The 17826-nt window shown below is 42.8% G+C and overlaps 1 protein-coding gene across 2 annotated transcripts; it reads left to right on the top strand.

Moving 5' to 3' along the window:
- The first annotated feature begins 659 nt into the window (after positions 1-659).
- LOC135388957 (cell division cycle protein 27 homolog) lies at positions 660-16652 on the top strand. 2 transcript variants are annotated; one of them, XM_064618848.1, is made up of 16 exons: positions 660-845; positions 1325-1400; positions 2119-2443; positions 4348-4406; positions 4536-4666; positions 6673-6854; positions 7887-8022; positions 8634-8728; positions 8807-9096; positions 10370-10542; positions 11532-11684; positions 11768-11976; positions 13611-13728; positions 13789-13992; positions 14048-14201; positions 14875-16652. In XM_064618848.1, exons 1-16 carry the CDS (start codon positions 822-824, stop codon positions 14997-14999), a joined length of 2454 nt encoding a protein of 817 aa, XP_064474918.1. In that variant the 5' UTR covers positions 660-821; the 3' UTR covers positions 15000-16652. The 2 variants fall into 2 exon arrangements, with proteins under 2 accessions (XP_064474918.1, XP_064474917.1); XM_064618847.1 differs by having other exon boundaries at positions 6601-6854.
- Positions 16653-17826: the final 1174 nt, after the last annotated feature.

The raw sequence follows: 17826 nt of genomic DNA, 5'->3' as shown, positions 1-17826 counted from the left end.
ACATGCATGCGATGCCAGAGGCGGATCTAGGATTTTGCTGAGGGGGGGGGGGGGAGAGGGGGAGTTGGTGGTGGTGGTGGTGGTGGGGGGTCCTGCCTTGGTCAGCAGGTCAATTGAAACTCTGTGTAACGACAGAAATTGTGGGCGGGGGAGGGATCAGGTGATCCGGATGGAAAGTTTGGTTATCTCTGGACGGCTCTGCACATTGCTGAGTTTAATGACCGCGTTCCAGTTCTGCTGAACAAAGACAGATATTAGTATGTCAGTTCCATTATTAATTGTCAATTTGATTATTATTCGAGTGCATATCAAGTAGTGCCTGCTGAGTTACGCCCCTTTCACGGACGAAATGACCACCATGAACATGAACATGGTGAACATGAACACCAAAAAACATGAACTACCATGATTACAGCAAGCAGTTCCACCATCACCCACCCACAGTTACAAACAAAAACAATAATTTATTTCTGCTGTCCAATAATTTATTTTTTATCATTAGTAATATTTTTTTCATTTTCCGAATGTGCGTAAAATCAACTTACACACGCATTCATCAATCAAGAAGCAGACGACATAGCCACGAAGCTTGCTAAGTGCAGAAGTTATCCAGAAGAGAGGAATATGAGCTACTCGTCTAGCAACATTGACGCACACGAAACAAAAAAAGCACAAAGTAAGGAATGGCTGAGTCGTTTATTTAGCCTTGTGTCTCTGTGGAAAGGTTTTTCAACGTTTGTAGTTTATATTTTACAATTTAACTGACAGAATTCGTTCGAACATACGGATACTTCTTGGGGTCCTTCTGAGGCGAAGCGAAAATGATTGTGCAAGAGCCTGTGCAGGTAAAAGTTTTGTGCCATTTCCCCATCCTGTCTTGTCCTTTGGGATGTCACCACCCTTGTGTGCAGTTCAAAATGCTAACGTGTGTGAGCTTATTTATACCTTGTGGATAGCATATTATCAGCCTATAACGTTATCAGCATGCAATATTCTATGCTGCGAACCAAAAATATACACCTAGGTTAAATATAAACACGAGAAATACGTAGTTAACGGTTGTGTTTGAACGCCACCCTTAACAGATCACCTTACCGATATCACCTCTGTTGATGACTAAAGCAGCTAGTCAAACACAGCAGGCTGGTCACCAATCTGGTGCCAATTTGGTGACTTTATGAAATGCCAGATGTATGTTTCGAAAAGTAGGCTTACATTGCACATATTTATGTGCAGGCACGACTCGTGAAGTGCTATTGTGTTGCGATGTTCATGACCTGATGCGCATTTACTGAGAATTTTTGTTTTTATGTTTTCATTTCAGGCTGCAATATGGCACTGTTTGAATCACTATGCTTTTAGCGATGCAATATTTCTAGCTGAGAGACTATATGCAGAAGGTAAGCTCAACACAGTTACGCTCAGGGTTGTGATGCGATAGTCTGAGTTGGTCTTTATCTGTGCAAGTGCAACAGCTGGGGCTGCACGCGTAAAACGTTTATGGGTGAACTTCGAGTGAAGGATTGATGTCAGTTATTGTAGTGGAAATTCAAAGTGTTTCTTTTTTTTTCACTCTACGCAGAGTTATGATGGCGTAATCTTTGGGAAATGTTAAAGAATATTACTTTTCAACAGCTTCGCAGTATTCGTTGCGAAAGTTTTTGAAAGTTTTTAGCGTGATAAATTGTAATATTTACTCCCAGTGAGCAAGTGTGTTTCACCCTTGGTCGATGTGAGTAACTGTTTGTTTGATACATGTTTAAAGCGATATTACATATAATTAAAATACTGATTTGTCAACAGACTTTAGAGATCTGTAATTAAAAACCATGTTTTTTTTAAAAATTATAACAGTATTTTTGTCCACTGCAGAAAGAGGTCCAACCAATTTTTGAGTGGCAGTCACACAAAAATGCGCATGCCAGCATTAGAATCAATGTGCACAGAATTGTCCTTTCTGACATTCATAGTACTGCGATGGTGTAAAGTTCCTTCTATAGCTACTGCGTCTGCTACTTTCACGTTATGTCCTGCACAATTATTGCCAATAGTGAAACCTGTAGTGCCAGTGATAGCAGCTCGTCGTCTGTATCTAATCGCTGGCCGTCATCTTCCCAGTTCGATCGGACGAAAGTTTGCACCTGCTTGCCACGTGCCACTACAGGGCGGGAAATCCATCTTCCGCTTACTCCCTCCTGCAAAGGCAAGGCGTCCACACTCCGCAAGCGCGCTACCTGCTGGCACGATGCTGCCTGGACCTGAGGAAGTTTGCGGAGGCAGAATTGGCCCTGCTCTCTGGCATTCCTTCGGCGAGCAGCTTGACGAAAGCTGGCATGGACGAATTGGCATCGACCTTCGGTGACACCGCACCGTTTGCGCTGGCGCTGTTGGGACAGTTGTGTGCCCGTACGGAACGTGCAATTCGTGCTGCAGAAGCACATAAGTGAGTGCCGACGGAAGTATTGCTTTGTGTGTGTGCTTGCAAAATGGTGCTGCGTTTTGGCTACGCCACGGTGACAAGATTCAAGCCAGTGCTGGGAGTATTTTAATCTCTCGTATCGTTTAATAACCTGCATTTGGTATCGGTGCTGAAGGAGCATTAGTACTATATGTCAGTTTGAAATGTTATTCTTGCTCTGTCAGGTATTGTATAGTACACTTCATCCTGACTGTAAAGCATTCTTGCGTATTCATGTGAAGGTGTCTGGGCAGCAGGGCTCGGTGCTGTAGAATAATTATTTGACGAAGAAACTATTCGTAGGTTCGGGCGTCCTGGAATCACACGGGAATTCTGTGTTAAACTTTGATTTCTGTTGCAAATTTTCATCCTGTAAGGAACATGTCTGCATCAAAACATGCTTGAGAACATTCTTCACCCGAATAGAACGCGTTTCCCCATTTTGTTACTGATCGTGCCGACAATTACTGTGCAAATGCTACAGTATGATACTGTCCAAGTTATTACAACAATTATATTATCCGGACTGCTCCGTTTCCTGCGAAAATGTCTGGATAGCGGGGGAATTGGATAAGTGAAACACGAAAATCCAGAATGATCCTAAAAGGACATCTTTATTGACCATTACACAGAAAATTACCCATTGTCATCTGTTTCATTCTAATATACGCATCCAGTTCTTGTAGGCCTTTGCTAATGCCATTAACTTGCGAAAGATTGTTCTGTTGCTCGAAAAATACTAGCGCTGTTCTCAATGCCGCCCGCGCATTTTCTACTGTCACAGCTGGTGCATCCGCGCTTTCATCATCTGATTCTTCTTGAATACTTTCGGAAGCGACGACACACTGACGATGTCGTCATCTGTGATTGACATGAGTGATCTCGCTCAGTGGATTACTTTTGTGTAACTTGCAAAGTGCGGTTCGACTGTAGTACAAAATTGTAAAGGGAATGGTACAGTACAATGTAATTTGAAGGGCTCAGGGTCACAAACTGGAAAGCAATTCCCAAATTATTTTGTGGAAAATGCATTGCAGTATTTTGGAATTCTACTGGAGCTCACAATATCATGTTGCCAAGACCTCATTTGCATCATTGGGATGGAAATTTTTATCTATACCAGTGTGTTGTGGAGGCACTGCACAACTTTTATCGATTGTGTATTATCTCATCGTCAATATTATGCGTCTTAGCACTTCAGTGATGTGCGGCTTTCTGCGGGCCTAATCATCCAATCAAACAACTCTTCTGGGGTACTGGAGCACATGTGCATGCGAGCCATACATGAACCAGTATAGTAATACTGTGCGAATACTGTAGATATATTTTTATTCGCGGTGTATTAATTTTCGTGAATTTTGCAGCCGCTAAAAAAATTCCGAGAAAATGTAGCCGTGAACACAGCTTGACATTGATCCCGCGGAAGGAAGTAGACCTGGAATCAGGAAATTAAATACTCTCAAATAACTTCCCAAATGCTGTTTGCGAAAAATTAATACATCGCAAATAAAAATATGTTTACAGCATTCCGACTTTTTGAATCCTGAAACGAAAATTTGTATAATCAGTTTGAACTATGAATTGAATATGAAATTCTATATTCGAATATCAAATCTGATAAATGTCTCTTTCATATTCGTATAGTTCCAAAGCTGCACTCGTAAACACAAAAACGCTAAAAAAGAGAGGGCATAACTATTTGTTGTATTCGCTTCAGTTTTAAAATTACTACTCTCACAGCCCTACCGTATGGCCTAACCTACCTGGCGTTAGCAGAGCAATCACCGCACATGCTCATAATGTGGGTGAAGAACCCTGTATCAGACATACCTTTAGACAGTGCTTAGACCATGTCGAAACCCCTCTTCCTTCTCTTTTTGTTTTTACAGAAAAAGTCTCAAGCTGAATCCATTTCTTTGGTCTTCGTTCGAATCCCTCGTGAATATGGGTAAGTTTCCCTTGTGTTCCTTTGCGGAGTTCCCGCAGGTATTATCACTCATGCCGCCAATATCTGTTGGGCATTTCGTTGCCATCACTATAGGTCTTTCTTTTCTTCCTTTTTTTCTAATCTCTGCAGGCGAATCTCCAAGTCCTTCGGATGTGTTCAGCATGTCGTCGGTGGAAAACCTTAGTCAGTGCCAAGGCAGCAACCCCCTAGTTAGCTTTGTTAACAAAACAAATATGGACAGCATAACAGAGGATGTGAAGGTATGTTTTCCGGTACATAATATGTTTTGTTGTGCAGGTTTGCCTGGTATGCAACAGTCTGCTTGGATAGCGACATAAATTGTAGCTCAGGCACTTTAAGCTACATAGCTTTAGGCTACGATCCAAGGATAGTAATTCACCAAAAATTAGCGAGTGCACTTGAATTGAGCCTCAGCCCGCTGGCTGCCATTACCCTGACAGGCAGTCGTGGAGATGTGATGGTAGTAGATTGCGGAGGGATAGTGAACAGAGATGTGGGTTCAACACATGACACTTCTTGTCTTCTTGTCAGCCGTCGTCCTTGAGTTTGCTTGCAGTTGTCACTGGGAAAACGTGGCTTATTAGTTTGCCCCGTGTTTTTAGGCTTTGTTTTTTTGAAAAACTGGAAAAGGGGGGCAGTAAAAATCACTCTTTATTTGTTTTTCTTTATTTCTTTTTATATTAGTTATATATATATATATATATATCTATTGTATTATAAATGTTGTTTCTTTATTTATGGAGCTGTAAAACAGGGTCAAATTGGGTGATACTGGGTGGAGAATTAAAGGAGTAAAAACAGGGACTGGTGTACTTAAAAAGGGAAAAAAAGGGAAGAAAATCATACTTAGCGTTTCGAGCGGACGCTCTTCATCAGTTATGTTGGGCGTGGTGGCAGGAGAACCAAAGCGTCAGAACGATAAACAGGACCGCCAGGTACAGAAAACAAAGGAGTAAAAAACCGGGACTTACTTAACGTTTCGTGCGGACGCTCTTCATCAGTCGTTATCAGTCATTGTTCTGGAGAATTAAAAACAAGCAGATTAGATTAGCGCAAGATAAGGGAGCAGCTGTGCTGAATGTCCAGTGCTTAACGTTCTCCAGTGAGCATATTGGTGGCTGAATTGGCATTTTGCCATGTTCATTTTCGGGCTTTACCCGAAGTGATGATGACGCAAATTGGGGGTAAAAACCGGTTTTACCCTAAAATGCAGGGCCCTACTTATCATCCCTCCTGATTGTCTCGCATTTTTTTAAAATATGCATGCAAGTAGCAAAGCAGTGTTGTGGCCACTCATTTCAGTTAAGTTTTCAGAGCCAGGATCTGAGGCCGCAGGTATATTGTCATAAATGGGATGTGTTCAGAGCAAGTGTCTGGATGGCAGCTGACTTTAGTTTGTCTAGACAAACAAAATTAATAAATATGGTAGATAAAATGTTTGGATACATATTCATCCCAGTACTTGTTTTGTTGCTCTGTTTACTACTACTCTACCTCTGTATTGTACTAGCGACGCATGATTTGGAGGGTATCTCACTGACGTTGCATAAATGTTCACAGTGTCAACTGAGGGGCGTTATTGTTTGACATGGGATTCCACCGTCCCACCATATTGGAAGTGATGGGACTGATGGGATTGCTGTTCTAGCCATAAAAGATGTCTTTTGTATTACAGAGCCGTTACAATCTTAGTCTTCTCTTTCTTCGTATCAACTACCTTGTTTTTTTGTTGTGTTGTTGTTGTTGTTTTGTCTGATATGTGTGATATTCGTAATGATGTCACCCCTTCGTGCTATAACAGGTGATCGATGCTATAACACCCATGTTTAGTGGCTCTAGCTTTTATTTAGTAATCATAGCAGTACGGTGCTTGACAAAAGTTTATGGAACACGAGAGTGCAGTCGTCCTCTCCCCCGGTGCCGCCCTGGTGGTGGATGGAAGTGGGCATGTGCACTTGTTTAAGGGAGTGGGCCCTGGAGGTTTAATTTTGACATCAATGAGACGGGACTAATTCATGCTCTTCAAGTGATACCGTTTCCTGTTCCATAAGCCTTTGCCCAGCAATGTACTTCAGTCGCAGAATATTCTTGACGAGAATTCCTGTTTCACGACCTGACAATCAGCCTCGCTGACGTCAGGCTGTTTTTCATGAACTTTCATGTGGAATTGCAGACAGTAGGGAGTCAAGGAACGGGAAAATTCACAGTGGTGCCTCTTTTCCTGGGCCCGACTCCACCTGTGCAGGCTCCTGTGGCCCTTGTGAGGCTAGGCGGTGGCTCCAATCCATCGGGTGGTACCTCTCAGTCGATGTCTGGCTTTCTGACTCCCGAAGGAGAGCCACTGGTCAAAGGAATCAAGTCAACGGGTGGAAAGGCTGCAAAAAGTGTCTTTGCTGGAGTTGGTGCCCTCACACCCCTTTCACCCTCGTGAGTCAATACAGTCGAACATCCACGTTGATAAAACCGAAGTTGATAAAACCGTTCTGGAACTTTGCTGCATTGAAAACTTTGCTGCGTAGAACGTTAATGAAAATTCAGCCCATATCGTGGCACACGTGTTAGAAAGCCTGAAGTTTTTGGGGTTTAACCCGATTCTTCCCCAAATTTGCACCCCGAAAAGAAGGTTGCCTCCTTCGGGTGAAACCTGATTTTTACCCAGCAAATTTCTCTCACTGGGATGTGTGTAGGAATGCACTAACTTACTTGTTTGGCAGTAAACGCAGTTACATCACCGTTTGTGCCGAACCATTACTGTTAGTTTGAGTAGCTGAGCCAGATTATTCCCCTAATTTAGCACACTGCAAGTTATTTTTTGTTTCATCCGAATTCGCATGAATTTAGTACACATGTTTATTTACCCAATTTTTAACCCCCGAATTTAGAAAAAAATATTTCCTGAAATCATCAGGCTCTAATCATAAGATAACATGCAGCAGTATATTTAGAACCTGAAGTTTTTGGGATTTTTTTTTTTAATTTGGGGGTAAAAATTGGGTAAATAAATATGTGCTCTAAATTCATTCGAATTCGGGTGAAAAAACTTGCAGTATGCCAAATTCGTGGAGAAATCTGGCTCAGTTACTCAAACTAAACGTGCTGTTTTAGTGCAAATAGTCATGTAACTGCATTTTCTGCCATACAAGTTATTGTGCATTCCTACAGACGTCTCGATGAGGGCAATTTTCCGGGTAAAAATCAGTTTTCACCCTAAAGAGGCGACCTTCAATTCGGGGGAAGAAACGAGTTTAAGCCTAAAACTTTAGGCTCGTAGTGTATATTTTAGCCTGGACAATCCCTTTATGCCCTTGCCACATATCTTTCAAATTAAATGCTGTTTGGAAAGCATTGAAAAATACAGTGATAAAATAAATGGGGGGTTTTGTACAGGCACTCAAAGGCAAGGAGCTTGACTCGAAACATCTACTGTCTGTTCATCTTTCTTCTTATTTGCTTGCGTAGGTTTGGTGTCCTGCCCCTCAACAGCCCTGCGGTTGGTGTTCCTTCTCCGACAACCAATAGCATGTTAGCGTATGTCACACCCTCTCCACAGACAATCGAGGCTATGGTCAAAGAACCCTGCCCACCTGTAAAAAAGGTAACCGTGGAGTTACCGCACTCACCATCTCTACGATTGGTTGAAATGGAGCATGATCAATACCAGTGATGGCCAGTAGTTAACTACATGTAGTTAAACTACCTGATTGTAGTTGAAAAGTAGTTATTAATTACTTGCAGAGATGTAGTGTGCAACTACTAGTTAAACTACTATTTCGAGTAGTTGACTACAGTAGTTAGATTACTGCAGGCGCCAACCACTTACGATTTTGCCGCAAGCTTTACGGCACGACTGTGCTTCCGACTTTTACCCTGAGCTACTTGTTTGATGAGAACGGAGGTGCAGAGCAATTGTGTCGTGCATGTGTACCAAATTTTCGCTTTTATCGCTGCTCACGATTCATATTTAGGGGTCTAAGAACGCTATAGAATGGGATTGGTGTTGATGGACAACGTTAAGTAGTTATAGATGTAGTTAAACTACACTGCAGCAGTTAAAGAAGTTTTAACTACCTCCCCCGAAAAGTAGTTGAACTACTAGTTAAACTACTCCATCGCAAAGTAGTTAGTGGTTATAGTTAAACTACTGTAGAAGTAGTTAGTGGCCATCACTGATCAATACAATATAACACGTTGCTTGTACATCTTCAGAACGTCGCACGCAAACCTCAGGGATTGAATCCGTCTAAGATACAGATCTTCAGCCAGTCAGGGAACAATAGTTTGGGACAGACGCCCACGGCAAGGTGAGACGCATTTCTGGGTTTTAAGATTTTTATTTTGGAATATGGGGGGATAAAAGCGATTTAATTAATTAATTGCAGTCTTACCCCTGGCGGGTTGAGCAGTGTCCGGCGTAGCTCGCGTCTCTTCAGCAGTTCAAACTCTGTGAAGGAAAACAACAAGGGAACCTCTTCGCCAAAGTCTTCACGCGGCCTCGTGTCTAAGACGCAGTCTTCGAAAAAAGTGAAATCTCCGCGGGGCCTCCGCTCAACGTCTGGTACTCCGCTGGGACAAACCGCAGTCACCGAAGTTGAACTGAATGAAATGAACAAGTCGGACCAAACTGTTTCCCTGGCCCACACAGCACTATGCATGCAGAAAGCATCAGCGGGTGAGTCCAGCTAGCCCCTCTCTACACGGTTTCTGTGCCTCATTCTAAAGAACTTCCACTTTCTGCGGTGGTTTCCCAAAGAAATGACAGTTTTGTGGTAGTACTCCTTTATGCATAGGGTTCTGTGTTTTCGAGTTTTATGTTTCTTGAAAATCGGGTTTTATTTAAGGAGGCGCAAAATCTGGTGATAATCGGGGTGGAAAAGTAGATTTTCGGGTAAAAAAATTTAAAAAAGGAGTGCTTCTCGCATCTTAGATTGTCAGAGGATACGGAACAGCTGTGCTGAGCGCAGAGTGCATAGCGTTCTGCAGTGCCTGTATTGGTGGCTTAATTGCCACTTTTCCCAAGTTCATTTTGGGATTTGTTTGGGTTTTAACCTAAGTGATGGTGATGGCAATATGGGGGTGGGTGGGGTAAAAAGCAGGCTTTATCAGGTTTTACCCTAAAACACCGGGCCCTATTGCGGCATCTAACCATTGTAGGGTGCATTGAAACTGGGACAGCTGTTACAAAGAAAGTGGAAAAAATTAATGCAACGAACAGGTTGCTTCACCAAACATGTGAAAAAGAGATATTAAAAAGCAACTTGTGTGAAAATTATGGGGTCAACAGTACCTATCGTCGCAAATTTTTGCTATGATTTACGAGCGCTTTGATTAATTTTCAGTCACAAGAAATTGAATTTTTGAAACTGAACTTGGGGAATTTCCAAGTGGACACAGTGTTTTTGTTTCTTCCTTAGGATTGATTTGGATAACTGCATGACATTTTAGACTTGCTCTCGTTATCAGCAGAAGCATGGAAAAGGAAACTGAAGTGGCAGGTCACCATTTTCTTGCATTAACTCGATAGAAAACTAAGTACGGCCAACAATTTACGCGTTTTAAAACGTTGTTTTTCGCATTTTTTTCCCAGCTATTGATCAAGGCTCCTGCCCTGAGGGTGAAGAAATCAATAAATTTGGAAAACCCAATTTCTCGAGATTGATAATTGACCATCATGGTGCTTGCAAGTCATGGCAAAAGTTTGCTGAAGATGTACACTGCTGGCCCCATAATTTTGCAGACGCGCGAATTTTTTAATAGATCGTTGCGACACGTTAAGTGAAACACCATGTAGGTTTCCTGCTGTGGAGAGGTGTCTAAGTTCTTACAGTACCCCATTGGGTATGTCTCTGTTACCAGCACTCTCGAGATGGGACTATGCCCACTCCTCCCCTGATGCTTTAGTCTTGTTGTGGAGTAATGTGGAGTATTCTCCTTTGCTGTTGCAGAGGGCCTGATGCAGTTGCTGCAAGATTTGGGCAGAGCACAGTCTTACCTTGGGCGCTACCGCTGCAGGCAAGCAGTAGAAGCACTCCAAGCTTTGCCTCAGCATCACTATCATACTGGATGGGTGCTGGCAGCTTTGGGAAGGGCACACTTTGAATTGGGAGAGTACGAACAGGTAGAATACACAGAGTTTTAATTGCCTTTCCCTGCACTGTACCCTTCCTGCAAGTATTGCACTAGCTTTTCGTAAAACTGCTGCTGACTATCTTCATAGAGCATGAAGTTTTTTGGGTATATTTTTTTTCTAAATTTAGGAGAGTAAAAATCGGGTGAATAAACATGTGCTCTAAATTCATGCGAATTTGGTTGAAAAAACTTGCAGTATGCTAAATTTGGGGAGAAATCTGGCTCAGTTGCTCAATCTAACTGTATTGGTTTGGTACAAAACTTCCTGTAACTGCATTTCGTGCCAATCAGTTTAGTGTGCATTCCTACAGACTTCTCAGTGAGGGCAATTTGCCGGGTAAAAATCGGGTTTCACCTTAAAGAGGTGACCTTCCATTCAGGGAAGAATCGGGTAAAACCTTAAAACTTCAGGATCTAGTTATATTTAGGGAGTGACTTTTTCGGGTTAAATGTCTTTCTCAGGTTCGGGGGGGTAAAAATCGGTTGCTATTTCTAAATCTGTAATTCGGGGAGAAATTGGGCGATGATTGTGCCTTTGGGTGTTATCGGGTGTTTTTGTTTCTCCTCTTGTTTATTAAGTCCTTTCGTAATCTCTCTTTTTTGGTCTTTTCTTTTTTTTTTTTTTTCGGGATTGTGAATTGGTAATCCCCGAAGGCATAGACAGTGTTGACACACAGGGGTGTATTGCTGGGAACATAAGTGACCCACTCTTACATGTGTTACACGTGGCGACCCTTGTTCGTCTTCTGTGGAAACGTCACTTGAGGATTTCATAGTGACTGGAATTCGGGGAGAAATCGGGTTTAACCCGAATTGGTCGGAGGTCGGTTCGGGGGGGGGAATAACCAGGCGGAATCGGGTTTAACCCGAAAAAGTCACTCCCTAGTTATATTGCGTTCCAACTTCACTTGAATTCTGTGCTTACGTGGAGATGTGTTCATGACATTTTTCCTTTCGTTCACGCGATCCTGTGTGCAGGCTGTGAAAGTGTTTGAAGAGCTGAGACGTCTCGAACCGCACCGACTCCAAGGCTTAGAATACTACAGTACTGCTTTGTGGCACTTACAAAGGGAAGTTAGCCTATCTTCACTTGCTCAGGATCTTCAGGACATGGATAAACATGCTCCTGAGGTAGGACGCATGGATCTTGAGCGCTTGGCTCAATCGTTTGTCGACGTCATTCTTATTTGGAAACCTTGGTCGGTCTTTTCTAGACATGGTGCGCTGCGGGCAACTGCTTTAGTTTACAGAGGGAACACGAGACAGCAATCAGATTCCTTCAGCGAGCAATCCAGATTGATCCTGATTTTGCGTATGCACACACACTCCTCGGTCATGAGTTGGCTGCAACTGAAGAGCTTGACAAAGCCATGTCGTGCTTCCGAAAGGCAATCCTGGTCGATCCTCGTCATTACAATGCTTGGTAAGGAACCTTTCTTCTTACAGGACCCTTTGGGTTACGGTTACAATTTTTTCCGTATTTTTTTTTTCAAAATTACGGAAAAAAACAAAGAAAAGAGGTAGTGCATGTTATCTACGAGTGCAATTTGCAATATCTACGAGCGCAAACGAGTTTTCAATTTTTTCCGTAATTTTTTTCAAAATTACGAAAAAAGTTGAAAAAAAAAGAGGTAGTGCATGCTATCTACGAGTGCAGTTTGCAATATCTACGAGTGCAAACCAGTTTTCAATTTTTTTCGTATTTTTTTTCTTCAAAATTCCGGAAAAAATTGAAAAAAAAGAGGCAATGCAAGTTATCTACGAGTGCAGTTTGCAATATCTACGAGTGCAAACGAGTTTTCAATTTTTTCCGTAATTTTTTTTCCCAAAATTACGGAAAAAATTGAAAAAAATAGGTAGTGCATGTTATCTACGAGTGCGTGCTAGAGGTCTATACATTTCCGTATAGGAGAGCCAGTGACATTGTATAACACACAGGGTGATTACCTACACCGGCATTCCCGAGGGCATGAAGCTGCTTGAGCGCTTGAATTGTGACTGACTGATTTTACAGTGTCTATAAAGCTGCGCCTCGACAAAACCTGACGCAGACCATGAATAGAGCCCGAAGTTTTCGGGAAATATTTTTTTCTAAATTCGGGGGGTAAAAATCGGGTGAATAAACATGCGCTCTAAATTCATGCGAATTCGGGTGAAAAAACTTCCAGTATGCTAAATTCGGGGAGAAATCGGGCTCGGTTACTCAGGCTAAATGTAGTGGTTTGGTACAAACGGTGATGTAACTGCATTTGCTGCCAAACAAGTAAGTTAGCGCATTCCTACAGACATTCCACTGGGGGGAATTTGCCGGGTAAAAATCGGGTTTCGTCCTAAAGAGTGAACCTTCAATTCGGGGTGCAAATTCGGGGAAGAATTGGGTAAAACCTTAAAACTTCAGGCTCTAACCATTAACAATAGGGTGTCGTGAACTTTGCTTGGTGTATTGCTGCTAGTCTTGCTGACCGCTGCTGGTGACCATGCCAAAGTACGTATGGTGTGTTTTCTGGTTCGGAAAGATAGGTCTCCGAAGATGTGCAATGAACAAAATAAATTTAAAAAATGGTGTTCCTTCACAAATTTTTTGTGGACGACCTATCAAACGGTTTTTTGCTCTGAAAACGGCAGTGGTATCAGGGAACCGAAGGGACCAGATGTTCTCATTGGGACAACCTCGTAGCTTTTATAATTAGAAAGTGAATTATTAAAAGTTAATTAGGACATTGCCTCAGGAGTTTGCTGGTGCCCTCCTAAGGAGTGCCCTTCAGCATATTCTATATCGCAATTGATTTCATCTCGGAAAAAGTTATATATATATTTTAGAAAAATTTTTTCGCATTTAGCTGGGACACCCTGTGTCTTGGCCTCGGCCCCTTAAGCTACATATACCACCCTCAGTGCCAGAAGCTTTTGTACGTGTGCAAATCTACGCATGTATGGCAAACTTGAAGGCAGTGTGTCTCTTACTGGAATTGACTGAATGCTCCGCAGTTTTGAGGGAATTTTCGTACACTACCATCTTCTTCACTCATACCCAATTTTCTACTTCCTGGAGTGCAGGTATGGCATAGGCATGATCTATTACAAGCAAGAACGCTACGGAATGGCAGAGATTCACTTCAAAAGAGCTCTTGAAATCAACCCGCAGAGCTCTGTTCTTCTATGCCACATTGGAGTTGTAAGTTGGTAGACCGAATAAAGTTGTTCGCACGTGTAATCATTTTTAACTTTGGTATAGGTACAGCATGCATTGAAGAAGACGGAAGAATGCATCCTAACACTTGACCAGGCCATGGCTATGGATTCTCGAAATCCGCTCTGCAAATTCCACAGGGCATCCATTTTCTTTTCTCTGGAGAGGTATCAGGACGCGCTAGGTGAACTGGACGAACTGAAGCAGATCGTTCCAAAAGAGTCGCTCGTCTATTTCCTTTGTGGGAAGGTGAGCGTCGGGAAAAAGCTAAAAAAGAAGAAAAAAATTGTCACTTGCTTCGCAGGTTCACAAAAAGTTGGGGAACACACACTTAGCGCTCATGAACTTCTCGTGGGCGATGGACTTGGATCCTAAGGCAGCCAACAATCAGATCAAGGAGTCGATCGATCGGCGTTACACTCACGACGAGGAGGATATCGTCGCTGTTCATCAGCTTGGTGAGTTGAACAGTCTCCTGAATGCATGGTGTGAGGTACGGTAGAAGCGCGTTATAGTAGTATGTACTGCTGGTCAGGACCAAGCCATAGATTTACTAAATCCGGAGTTTTATTATTATACTATCAGGAGCATATTAAAAATCCGTTAAAATCCCCGTAAAGGGTACAAAAAGGCAGTGAAAGTGAAGGAAAGGTTTCTTGGGCTCCAGAAGAAGAACTGCAACACTGACAAAATCACTCATGTGGATTGAAAAAAAATGGTCGTTTCCCACTTTTGCCATTGGTAATTGGATCAGCTCTTGCTTCCTCTTATTGATTAGAACTGACACTAGCACAAACGTGCAGAGGCGCCACACAAGTGATTGAAGGTGGCAGCAATAGCGGCACATGGAGCACCACCACTAAACTGAGTTCTCCTCATGCCTGTTTTTTTTTTCATTTTGGTCTGTTTCTCTTTTCCCATGCCTCGCACGGCAACGACAATGCTGAATAATTTTTATCATAACTGGTATGCTGAGTTATTGTGGTTTACTATGTCAGTACATTAAGCCTAGAAGGTGTAATAACTCAGTTGGGTCAAACACTTGTAATATGTTGTAATAAAAACTTGTATAAAACACATTTTATTCGATAATGATCACTTATCTGCTTCTCTTATTTCTTTTACCCACAGCCGTAGATGACATTCTTGGAAGCATGGGTTCTGGACCAGTCGATCCAGACTCTTCGCATGGAAGCTCCATTGCGGATATCAACGACATGACGTTTCAAGCAATGGAAAGTGATGATGGATTTTGAAGTTTGAATTTCTTGGTTTTGTGTAACTTACTCTGGACGGAAACTCTCTCAGCCAATTCCTTTTGCTTTTTCAACTGCTCTGCCGTGGGACATTCGTGAGACATCCGTGGGACATTTTCCCTTGGGACTCATCTGCTTGTGTGGGCCCCACCATGTCACTGGGTGGTCGTGGTGCTCTGTTTCGCGAAAGAGAGCCGGTGAAATTTGGTGAAGGACGTTTCTTGTGGAAGGATGTGGTACCGTATAAGTTTTAATTTAACTGTACAGAATGGCAGTCTAGGTTTCTGGCGGATTTAACGAGGTGGTGACAAGGCACTGGAATGAGTTTTTGGTGAGGTTATGTCGGGGGCAAAATTTTTTTGAAGGTGCCAAGCCTCATTGCTCAGTGCTGCAGACATAGGTAGTGGTTTTTTAAGGTAATTTTTTTAAAGTCATGCTCTTTGTGTGGTGTAGCAAACGTATACGACAGTGTACTTCTTGGCTTTGTGCTCATTTGAAATACTGTGAGGGAAATCAGACATGCTCGACACCCTCTGCCTTCTTGTTTGCTGTTAGGAGGGTTGGAAGAATAGGAAATGGTGTCAATGTTGGTATAGCTTCCAAACGCAAAGGGGGGATGAAAATGAAGGACAAGATTAGATATAAGTGGAAATTTTTATCCTTAGATTGAGTCAGTACAATAGGAAATGCTGATGGAAAGTAGCCCTACTAAGGCTGGAACACACAAGCTGACGTTCGATTCCTGCCGCTGCCTGGCTTTTTTTGGCGGCTGACATATTTCGGTCAAATCAATTTTGAATTGGAACAGACTCACATTATGAGAATGGGGCAGTGGAAATCAACCTTGAGGCACAAAGAAAAAAATATCGTGTCTTGATAAAGCACAATTCTAGACTGAACTAACCCAATGTGCCAAAATAACTTTTTTTTTTGTTCATGATGCTAAGGATAAGAATTAGTAAACTGGAAACCACAAGACACATTGAGGTAACGACATTGAGGTAAAATGTGAAAAATGGTATGACTGAGGCAATGAACTTTTATTTGAACACTCTTGAGCTTCCTATCCCTTGAAAAAGGTTGGACGACGTTCGTAGGACATTCGTTTCTGTATGATACACATCTTAACATCTGCTGTAATTAGTTTTTGAGAGATTAGTCTGCTTGTGGTCACAGACAGAAGTTTCATTGTACACGTTCACTAGAAGCACATTTGAACAATCCGTGTCACACACCACTGTATTCTGGAAAGCTCACGCTTTGTGGAGGTTGGTTTCACTGCTGGAGGTACAGAAAGTGAAAATGAGTAAAATCTGTAACATTACACTTATGTTCAGGGCTCTGTGTCAAAAGCAGTAAACTTTGTAATGCAACTCCGGCTGCATGCTCATTGTAGGCCAAGTTCTTTTCAATTTTAACACCGTACACGATGTATAATTTTGTAAATACGTGGGGTTAATGCTGCAGAGCATGCGCAGTCTCGCTTTTTGTAGAAGCAGTGTTGATACGGTGCAAAGACATCCTGTGCTGAAGCACCTGGAGTCTTATTGATGCCTCATATCTTGTTTCGGCAACTCATCGTTATGTTAAGTTGGGTTAGAATGTATATTTCTATTTGTACATACTGTAACCCCCAATAAAAGGGACAATGTCTGTCTTGCGGTAATTCTTTTACGACCAAGCTATTGTAGCAAGTTTTTATTTATGCTGCAATGGATCATCTATAGTTAGGGAGTGACTTTTTCGGGTTAAATGCGTTTCTCAGATTCGGGGGGTAAAAATCGGGCGCTATTTTTAAATCTGTAGTCCGGGAAGAAATCGGGCGATAATGGTGCCTTCGGGTGTTTTTGTTTCTCCTCTTGTCTATTAAGTCCTTTCCTATGCTATTCTTCTTTTTTCTTTTTCTTTTTTTTTTTGTTGCGGGATCGTGACCTTCCAGCGGTTATCCCCGAAGGCATAGACAGTGTTCACACACCTGGGTGTATTGCTGGGAACGTAAGTGACCCATTCTAACATGTGTTACACGTGGCGACATTTGTTCATCTTCAGTGGAAGCGTCACTTGAGGATTTCGTAGTGGCTGGAATTCGGGGAGAAATCGTGTTTAACCCGAACTGGTCTGAGGTCGGTTCGGGGGGGGGAATAACCGTGTGGAATCGGGTTTAACCCGAAAAAGTCACTCCCTATCTATAGGCAGTTTCTTCCTTATTTTAGCTTTACAATCTTTTCAACAGCTGTCAGCTGGTCGCATTGAGTCCGGTGTCTCTTGCTAGAATGCCGCTTCATCAGTTGGCAGACGACTGCATGTGGTGGTGGTAGTAGCAGGAAAAGACGATGTTCCCGACTGTTTCAGTTTTGTTTTTGCCTGTTTGAGGGCTGCTACGCGCCGGCGTTAGCTCTGGCGAAATACGCTGTTTTAATGCGAGAGCATTATTGGGCTCACTCCTCAGAAATTCCTTTCGCTCTGCGCCGAACACTCAGCTCGGACGATAGATGGCGCCACGCTTGGAAATCATTTGACGTCACACGACGGGCAGCGCTAAGGCCAGTGCCGCCATTTTAGAGCGGAGCGACCGCCTTGAAATCTCCCCGTGCCGCAGCGGCTCGCCTTTCGTTCCGGCACGGTGATTCCGGCTAAGTGTGCGGGGCGATGACTGGTCTGACGTCACGGCGAGCCCCCATCTCCGGGCGGCAAAAGATCAAAGAATGACCAAACTCTCCCCATAAACGGCTCTCTGTGGGTGCGGACAGGTTTATGACTTTACCCTTTAGCGGTACACATCTCGTTTGCGGTTAGGACATGAACAAAGGGTTGTTCTCTGACTTCC

This window comes from Ornithodoros turicata, chromosome 3, assembly GCF_037126465.1.
Source record: "Ornithodoros turicata isolate Travis chromosome 3, ASM3712646v1, whole genome shotgun sequence".
NCBI classification, from domain to species: domain Eukaryota; kingdom Metazoa; phylum Arthropoda; class Arachnida; order Ixodida; family Argasidae; genus Ornithodoros; species Ornithodoros turicata.
Note: the sequence above shows the minus strand (reverse complement) of the source record. Positions and strands in the feature narration are given on the sequence as shown.

What these genes read in the sequence shown, in the direction of transcription:
- LOC135388957 (XM_064618847.1), top strand. Translation starts at nt 822, where the DNA reads ATGATTGTGCAAGAGCCTGTGCAG. An exon ending in CGAATCCCTCGTGAATATGG is followed by an intron (nt 4,407 to 4,535) that starts GTAAGTTTCCCT and finishes TAATCTCTGCAG; the next exon opens with GCGAATCTCCAAGTCCTTCG. An exon ending in CTCACACCCCTTTCACCCTC is followed by an intron (nt 6,855 to 7,886) that starts GTGAGTCAATAC and finishes TTGCTTGCGTAG; the next exon opens with GTTTGGTGTCCTGCCCCTCA.